General features: G+C 33.8%; 1 protein-coding gene across 1 annotated transcript in view; it reads left to right on the top strand.

The window, feature by feature from the left end:
* The window catches only part of LOC106473768 (myosin light chain kinase, smooth muscle-like), a gene marked incomplete at its 3' end in the record, with an annotated part of 33,670 nt that overhangs the window by 20,781 nt on the left and 2,961 nt on the right, over positions 1 to 9,928 (top strand). Inside the window, exons 4-5 of the mRNA XM_022402162.1 lie at positions 2,639 to 2,845; positions 9,192 to 9,333. Of these exons, the coding sequence (XP_022257870.1) occupies positions 2,639 to 2,845; positions 9,192 to 9,333 (349 nt within the window). The remainder of the gene's footprint in view (positions 1 to 2,638; positions 2,846 to 9,191; positions 9,334 to 9,928) is intronic.

Below are 9,928 nucleotides of genomic sequence, written 5' to 3' on the forward strand. Positions count from 1 at the left end.
GGATTCGAACCCGCGACCCTCAGATTGTGAGTCGAGCGCCTTATCCACCTGGCCATGCCGGGCAGCATGTTAGAAGAAAATAAAATCCGCTCAAAACGGCCAGTTTGTAATTCTTCTTCTTCTTCTTATCTCTTGCCAGTCTATAACAAAAATGGCTTGGTACCCAAATCTGTTCGTAAGGGTATTGAAAAGTCTATTTGTTTCTTCTACATTTTACATAAGTTAAAAAACACCATAATTCTCGTGTAAATGATGTTACCATTACCCCTTGAAGTAAGCTTTCTTACTAACATCTGGTGTTAAGTACAGGGTAAAACAGGAATTACCAGTAAATAATAGATGAAGGTTAGATGACTATAACATGTAGAACTCAATGCTTTGTACACTATACAATCGATGTTTTTAGGGAGCCAACCCCTATATTATGTATGAAGTGAAGGAGTAAAAAAAAAATCAATACACATGATATTAAATTTTATTACACACACTCGTAGAATAATTACACAAAGGTTTATTGAAAGTGATGTTTTAGACGTATATATTTTATTTGAAAAGGCTGCTTTTCTACTGGTAAAATTTTATATGCGCTTAATTGGGGTTGTGGCCTAGTTCAGGAATATATTTTCCCATTGCTGTGCATTATATATAGATTATTTAGTTACACAGGACCTATAAATGCTCACTATATTCCCAAATAAATCTCCATGACAGTCTCCAGTTACAGATTAACATTTTGCATCTCGAGCTAATGCGATGAAATAGTCAATTGCTACAGTAAATCATCATGAACCGTATCAGTTAGCTATTTTTATTATCATTATAGTGTATAAAGTTAGCTACCATATCAAGTAATCCTTTGTCCGTAGTTGAGGATAAAAAAGTTGGCAAATAAGATAAATAATAAATTGGGAATTTAAAAACCTGAAGATAGGGATCGTAAAAAATGAACGGAAACAAGGCTATGTGAGATAGATAATTCTATTTGTTTATTATTATGGTTGTGTTTATTGTTTATTTATTATCTCCTTCTATCGTTTACTTTATATATGAATTTTTAGTTGCATTAAAACGCTAACTTACATTCATTTGTATTTTGAGTAAATATGTGTATATGGCGAAACTGACATCAGCGATGATGTACAGATACTATTAATATAGTAGAAGAATATGTAAATTTATGATCACATGAGGTTGTACTCTCGTGACCAACTCCGTGAATAAATACCCTGCCAGAGTTTCACTAAGAGAGAGAGTTATTGCTGTTTATCACTCGTTATTGATATTAAAAGGTATTTTTGGAATATTGTATTTGCTGAATATATTTTTTGGAATTAGTTTTTTCTGATTTCATAATTTAGATAATATTGGTATATTAATATTTATGATATATTGTTTATTAATATTGGCGTGATGTCCTGGCCAGGCACTTGTTTATTAACTGTGTTTTGGTAAGTGTTAAATATATTTCTAAGTGTTGTTATTGTGAATACATTTTGTTGTTGTTGCTAAACCCTGATTGTATCGGCGTGTTCATTTTAGACTGTTACAAGTAACAAACAAAAAAAAAAAAAAAAAATGGGAACTTAAAACCCGCAAATAGGGATCGTAAAAAAAGGTAAGGAAACAAGGCTGGAGATACTGTAGACATTATTTACTCAAACTACAATTCCCTGTTTTAACTCCACCAAATGTAATTCTAGATAACAGCATGGAGCCAAAATAGGGTTTGAGTAAATATTGTCTACAGTATCTCCAGCCTTGTTTCCTTACCTTTTTTTTTACGATCCCTATTTGCAGATTTTAAATTCCAATTTTTAAATTTATCTTTTGTGTGTGTGTGTGTAGGTATGTATCTACGGTATATTAACGTGTATATCTTCTCGACATTTATCTTTGCTTGTTATAGTGCACTTATATTTAATATTGTTTTTGTACGTATTTTGTAATATAAAAATAATTTATGTTTGATATGAGGAACATCAAGATACGAACATCATACAACTGCCATACGTTTTATTCGGACTTACAACGCTAGAAACCGGGTTTCGATACCCGTGGTGGGCAGAGCACAGATAGCCCATTGTGTAGCTTTGTGCTTAACTACAAAAAACATGCGTTTTATTTAAGGGTAATAACCCAATAAGTTTGTTATTTAAAACAGATTACGATTATGAATGCATAAAATAAACTAAAGATAAATGTTGGCTGATCTAAGTGTAATATGTTGAAATAAAGCTTGATCCAAGTGTAATATGTTGAAATAAAGCTTGATCCAAGTGTAATATTTCGAAATAAAGCTTGATCCAAGTGTAATATTTCGAAATAAAGCTTGATCCAAGTGTAATATTTCGAAATAAAGCTTGATCCAAGTGTAATATTTCGAAATAAAGCTTGATCCAAGTGTAATATTTCGCAATAAAGTTTGATCCAAGTGTAATATTTCGAAATAAAGTTTGATCCAAGTGTAATATGTTGAAATAAAGCTTGATCCAAGTGTAATATTTAAAAATAGAAATAACTGATTTGCTATTTATGTAAGAAGGTTATTTACCGCCATTGCTTATATATCACGAAAAACACAGAAATAATAAAAAAAAGGTTTAAGTTTATAAAGTAGAGAAAAATTAACATTTTCCAGGGGAAAATTTGGAACAGTTTACAAATGCAGCGAGAAGGAAACGGGTCGTATCCTGGCGGCGAAATTTATAACCACCACCCGAGCCGATGACAGGAAAGACGTGGAGAGGGAGGTAGACATCATGAGGATTTTACAACATCCTCGGCTTCTTCAACTTTATGATGCTTATGATGATGAAAAGAAACAGATGTGCTTGGTCTTGGAATTGTAAGTTCGAAGATCGCCATGAGTTACTTGATCTAATGAATTAGACTAGTAAAAACTTTGAGAGTTATTCATCAGTATCTAATTATTTTCGTATTTAAATGTTTTAAGAATAATCGGACTTGGTTCTCTAAAGTTACTGAAATTGAGGGTGTCCGTTCCTTATTAAAGTCTGCCATAATATTCGTAATAACATAATATAAATACTTGTTTATTTTGCTGTTAAGCACAAAGCTAGACAATGGAGTATTTCTGATCTGCCCACTACCGGTATCGAAACCGGATTGTTAGCGTTATAAGCTCTCAGGCTTACTTCTGAGCCAAATGATTGGGGCATAATATAATGGAAAAACATTTACTTACGATAAATAACATTTTTGTACCCCCCCCCCCATCCTCGCTGGAGTGGTAAATAAAAATCTAACCGTTATCAATATTTAGGTTTCTGTACCCTAAGTTTGTCATGCAATACTTTCTTAAATATTTTACGTCTTTGCATAGTCGTTTTTTTTGCTGATATTTGAATAACAAGCGTTGATATTGTTTTTAAAGAAATCCCTTTATAGTAATCATGGCACATTACATAAGAATTCATTTAAGAGTCGAAGTAAATAAACTTACTTTTCGATCACTATCGTTTTCAAAGATGAATAAAGTAGAAAAACGTTGTGAGCAATTGGAACTGAAAATGAAACCGTCTCCTATGATCTAAGATATTCTTATACAAGTTTTTCTTTATTTCTTAGAGCAAAACCACATTGGGCTATTCGCTGCGTCCAACTCGGAGAATCGAATCTCGGATTTTAGTGTTGTAAGTCCGGAAACTTACCGCTGTCTTACCGAATGACTCTTCTTATATAAGCACCCGAAACATTTACAATGCTTTCATTGAGCTATACTTTACACACGTTAATTAATCATAAATATTATAAAATACTTGACATTCTATGCTATAGTTACCGTCAGTGGTACTTAATGAAACACTGCTTGAAGACGCGGCAGAATTAAGGGATAATCTCAGAAATGTTTGGTTAAATTAAGAGATAATCTCGGAAACTTTTAGTTAAAACATTACTTCTATTTTGCAAGTCAACGTTACTGAGGAGCTGGCCCTGGTTTTTGAAATTAATTCTAATACACTGAAAAAAAAATTGGTCTCTTGAAATCTTTCACATATTTTTATTAAATTTCCTCGTGGGCCATCAGCACCCCAGTTACTAAATTTTATAGAGACCCACCGATGCTTATTATTCAAAAATATCTATAGAGACCCACCGATACTCATGCAACTAAATTTTCTCGTGGGCCATCAGCACCACACTTTTATAGTGACCAATGAGTACTCATTTTACTGAAATTTGTAGATATATATAATTGTTCTGTTTGTTGAATTATGTTTTGATTCATGAATGCAGTTTCTGCAAAATTTTGTAGTGACCCACCGATAACCATTTTGCTAAACTTTGTAGTTACTCAACTAGATTCTGTAGTGACACTCCACTACCTTTTTTAAATAAAATTTTACAGTGACACTCCACTACCTTTTTTAAATCAAATTCTACAGTGACACTCCACTACCTTTTTAAATTTCATTCTGCAGTGACACTCCACTACTTTTTTAAATCAAATTCTACAGTGACACTCCACTACCTTTTTTAAATAAAATTTTACAGTGACACTCCACTACCTTTTTTAAATCAAATTCTACAGTGACACTCCACTACCTTTTTTAAATACAATTCTACAGTGACACTCCACTACCTTTTTAAATCAAATTCTACAGTGACACTCCACTACCTTTTTTAAATCAAATTCTGCAGTGACACTCCATTACCTTTTTTAAAATTTCATTCTGCAGTGACACTCCATTACCTTTTTTAAAATTAAATTCTCCAGTGACACTCCACTACCTTTTTAAAAATTTCATTCTGCAGTGACACTCCACTACTTTTTTTAAATTTCATTCTGCAGTGACACTCCACTACCCTTTTTAAAATTAAATTCTGCAGTGACACTCCACTATCTTTTTTAAATTTCATTCTACAGTGACACCCCACTACCTTTTTAAAAATTAAATTCTGCAGTGACACTCCACTACCTTTTTAAATTTCATTCTGCAGTGACACTCCACTACCTTTATTAAATTAAATTCTGCAGTGACACTCCACTACTTTATTTTTATTTTTTACTAAGTTCTGAAGTGACACTCCACTACTTTATTTTTATTTTTTACTAAGTTCTGAAGTGACACTCCACTACTTTATTTTTATTTTTTACTAAGTTCTGAAGTGACACTCCACTACCTTTTTTAAATTAAATTCTGCAGTGACACTCCACTACTTTATTTTTATTTTTTACTAAGTTCTGAAGTGACTCGTCACTGGATTTTATCGTGAGCTACCAATATAAATTATGCTAAATTTTGTAGCCACCCACCAATACATTTTTACCAAATTTTTCATGTGGCCATCGGCATCCTTTCTAAAGAATTTTGTCGTGAGCTACCAGTATAGTTTCTATTAACTTTTTTCATTACCCTCCAATACACTTTTTCACCAAATGATGTTGTGACACGTGGAACAGCGGTAAGTTTACGGACTTACAACGTTAAAATCTTGGTTGCGATTCCCTCTGGTGTAGACAACAAGCAGCTCTAAACCAAACTTTTGTGGTGCATCAATTATCTTTTGACAATAACTGTGACATTTTAATTCAATCCTTACGTAAATATTATTTTTACTTAATATTACATTCTAATAGAACATCAGCTGTAACAGCTACTTACAGCTGTTTCATTTGTTTGTACGTTTCTTCAAATTCAATATGTCCCCCAGTGGCACAGCGGTATGTCTGCCGACGTACAACGCTAGAAACCGGGTTTCGATACCCGTGGTGGGCAGAGCACAGATAGCCCATTGTGTAGCTTTGTGCTTAACTTCAAACAAACAAACAAATTCAATGTAAATAATTTAAAATTGTACTTTCTTTGGAAAATCGTTTTTAATCCAAGAAAAAAATGTGCTATTTTTAAAATAACTTCTGAACAAGACGCCCAAAAAGTGTAAGTAATAGATGATTGTAGAACAGGATTTATAATAGCTTTGAGAACACATAGCATAAAGTTGCTGCCTTTACCATTTTCAAAAACGAGTATGGTATTGGTATTTTCAAATTTGTCTGCCTGACAGAGCGTGACAAGTCTGACCACTGTCTGCCTGGAGAGCGTGACAAGTCTGACCACTGTCTGCCTGGCAGAGCGTCACAAGTCTGACCACTGTCTGCCTGGAGAGCGTGACAAGTCTGACCATTGTCTGCCTGGCAGAGCGTGACAAGTCTGACCACTGTCTACCTGGCAGAGCGTGACAAGTCTGACCACTGTCTACCTGGCAGAGCGTGACAAGTCTGACCACTGTTTGGCAGGCAGAGCGTGACTTAACGCTAATATGGTGGACTTTGAATCCAGGGTTCACGATTCGCGTCTAGTTTCCATAGGAACGTGCTCCGCACTTTAGGGCCGTGGGCGCATTATAAAAATAACTATCAAATTCCACTACTTGATCCGAATACCCAAGAGTTGGTGGTGGATGCTGGTAAATAGCAGTCTTCCTTATAGCTATCGGTTCAAAATTAAGAACGGTTATTCCTTGCGTGGCTTTTCTCGAATATCCGAAACACAAAAACAAAACACTTTCTGTCGTGCGTCAACAGAAGTTAGTTAAAATAGCACTTATTGGTCCGTAGCCAGAACGAACTGAATTGTAAGACTTATCTCGATCTTTTCATTTTTTTTTAGAACATTTAAATAAAATGTTAAAAGACACAAAACGACAAAACCTTGACTGGATTACTTCTTTGCATTGTTAAAACATTAATTTCTGCCCTTTTTAACAGGGCGCAAAAGTATGATGACCGAAGCCTAATGGTTGATAATGACGTTTATTTTTCTATATATTTTTTTCTGCATGATTAGTTACATGAGATATAACACGAGTAATTGGACTATTTTTTAAGGACCTTTTAAGATTAATACACTTGTTGTTATCAGTCAGGAAAAAACAAAAATGCTCGTATCTTATCCAATGACACTACGAAAGCAGCACCAGTATATTTTAATTCAAGAAAGAAGCCCATTGTTACCATTCTTATTAAAAGACCAAATGTTAGGAGAATTTAATGAATTTAGCTCAACATGTTATTTATTTTAAGTTTATAATGTGTTTTATTCTACAAAGAACGTTGAGCTTTTGTCACGAAATTTTGTGTACGATTAGAAAGATATTAATGATTTGATTTTTTTTTCAGTCTTTATAAAATGTTTAAATTAAGTTTTGTTTTAGTTTTATATAGTAAACTATAAAAAAATGAGATAAATTATTATGATTTGATCTGTTCGTTTTATAACTTAAGTTTGTTATATTCATAAATGATTAGAAACATTTTTTTTTTACACAATCTTCCATGAAAGTGTATAACTAATCCCCAGTGGCACAGCGGTATGTCTGCGGACTTACAACGCTAGGAACCGGGTTTCGATATCCGTGGTGAGCAGAACACAGATAACCCCTGGTGTATCTTTGTGCTTAACTTTAAACAAACAAAAGACAATTTTTAGTTTTCTTTTTTATCACTTGACATTTCTTTACAGTTTGTTGTGATCTTTCACAATGATTGTCGGTATGTTTTTCAAATATTCAACCAAGATGAACTTACTAATCCTTCCATCTGTAACCAGAGCAAATGAGGACTTTTAACGGAACAATACAAAACAGAATATATTAACATGCAGGAGAGAAAAAAAAAACAACAACAACAAGAAGCCATCTAGTGATGTAGAATAAGAAAGAAAAAAAAAGAAATATTAGAAACAAAAAAATGCTAAGAGGCAAAATTGGGTTTAAATGATCCAGTACAAATAACTCAGCCCACGAGTTATATTTAAGACAAATTGTATTTGTATGCAATTATGTTTTTCTTACCTATTAAAGTTGGCAAAAAATAATGGATGGTAGACTGTTTAATTTGTAATTTCATACATTTATTCAGTTACCGGATAGATTAGGCAGCTCTTAATGTGAAAAGCTGTTTTCTTAACAACACGAAAGACAGTAGCTACTGGTGTGAAAAGATGTTTCTTAACAACACGAAAGACAGTAGCTACTGGTGCGAAAAGATGTTTCTTAACAACACGAAAGACAGTAGCTACTGGTGTGAAAAGATGTTTCTTAACAACACGAAAGACAGTAGCTACTGGTGTGAAAATATGTTTCTTAACAACACGAAAGACAGTAGCTACTGGTGCGAAAAGATGTTTCTTAACAACACGAAAGACAGTAGCTACTGGTGTGAAAATATGTTTCTTAACAACACGAAAGACAGTAGCTACTGGTGTGAAAAGATGTTTCTTAACAACACGAAAGACAGTAGCTACTGGTGTGAAAAGATGTTTCTTAACAACACGAAAGACAGTAGCTACTGGTGCGAAAAGATATTTCTTAACAACACGAAAGACAGTAGCTACTGGTGTGAAAAGATGTTTCTTAACAACACTGAGCCACAAAGTATCTAGTAATAACGAAGGCCTATTTTTTCGACAACAATGAAAAACAAAGTAGGCATCAATGTGAAGAGACGTTTTCTTAACAACATCGACAAACAAAGTAGCTATTATTTCATTACAAGTTACAGCTTTTACAGTAAGTAACAATTGTATTTATATTTATTTTTACTTACTTTAAAATCTATAACTTGTAACAGAATATTCTTAATCAATAAGTAAACTCAAAACGAAACTATTAAAGGAGCTATTAATGTGAAGGGATATTTCCTTAACAACTTTGGAAAACAAAGTAGCCGTTAGTGTGAAGGGATATTTCCTTAACAACTTTGGAAAACAAAGTAGCCGTTAATGTGAAGGGATATTTCCTTAACAACTTTGGAAAACAAAGTAGCCGTGTTAATGTGAAGGGATATTTCCTTAAAAACTTTGGAAAACAAAGTAGCCGTTAATGTGAAGAGATATTTCCTTAACAATTTTGGAAAACAAAGTAGCCATTAATGGGAAGGGATATTTCCTTAACAACTTTGGAAAACAAAGTAGCCGTTAATGTGAAGGGATATTTCCTTAACAACTTTGGAAAACAAAGTAGCCGTTAATGTGAAGGGATATTTCCTTAACAACTTTGGAAAACAAAGTAGCCGTTAATGTGAAGGGATATTTCCTTAACAACTTTGGAAAACAAAGTAATTAATCGTGTGAAAATATATTTTCTTAGGAGCGCATAAAAACTAAGTAGCTAGCTAAGTAGAAGGGTATTTTCTTAATATTAAATTCCTTTTTTTTCCTGTGTAGAATCGAAGGTGGAGAGCTCTTTGAACGTGTAATTGATGACGATTTTGTCCTGACGGAGAAAGCTTGCTCTATTTTTATGAAACAGATATGCGAAGGAGTGGACTACATGCATTCACAAAACATATTGCATCTCGATATGAAGGTACTGCAAGTATTTGAAACTGAATTTAAAAAAAGCGACTGGAAAAAAAACCGATTTCGCACCACTGTATTTGGTTTTATATTCATTGGAATTCTTTCAAAGATACTATACAAAACAAAAACAAAAAAGGGAATAATTAGGAACCTCTTTCAAACAGCTAAACTGATTTACTATTCTCATCAGGACTTTTCAATAAAGACAAATGTCTTAAAATCAGAACTTGTTTGTTTTTTTTTGAATTTCGCGCAAAGCTACACGAGGACTATCTGCGCTAGCCGTCCCTAATTTAGCAGTGTAAGACTAGAGGGAAGGCAGCTAGTCATCACCACCCACCGCCAACTCTTGGGCTATTCTTTTACCAACGAACAGTGGGATTGATCGTCACATTATAACGCCACCACGGCTGAAAGGGCGAGCATGTTTGGTGTGACGGGGATTCGAACCCGCGAGCCACAGATTGCGAGTAGAGCGCCCCCTAACCGCTAGGCCCAGAATGAATGGAAGGAGTTATTAGAGACGGCTAGCGCAGATAGCCCTCGTGTAGCTTTGCGCGAAATTCAAAACAAACAAACCAAACAATTATGTTATACCATAT

This window comes from Limulus polyphemus, unplaced genomic scaffold (assembly GCF_000517525.1).
Source record: "Limulus polyphemus unplaced genomic scaffold, Limulus_polyphemus-2.1.2 Scaffold6492, whole genome shotgun sequence".
NCBI classification, from domain to species: domain Eukaryota; kingdom Metazoa; phylum Arthropoda; class Merostomata; order Xiphosura; family Limulidae; genus Limulus; species Limulus polyphemus.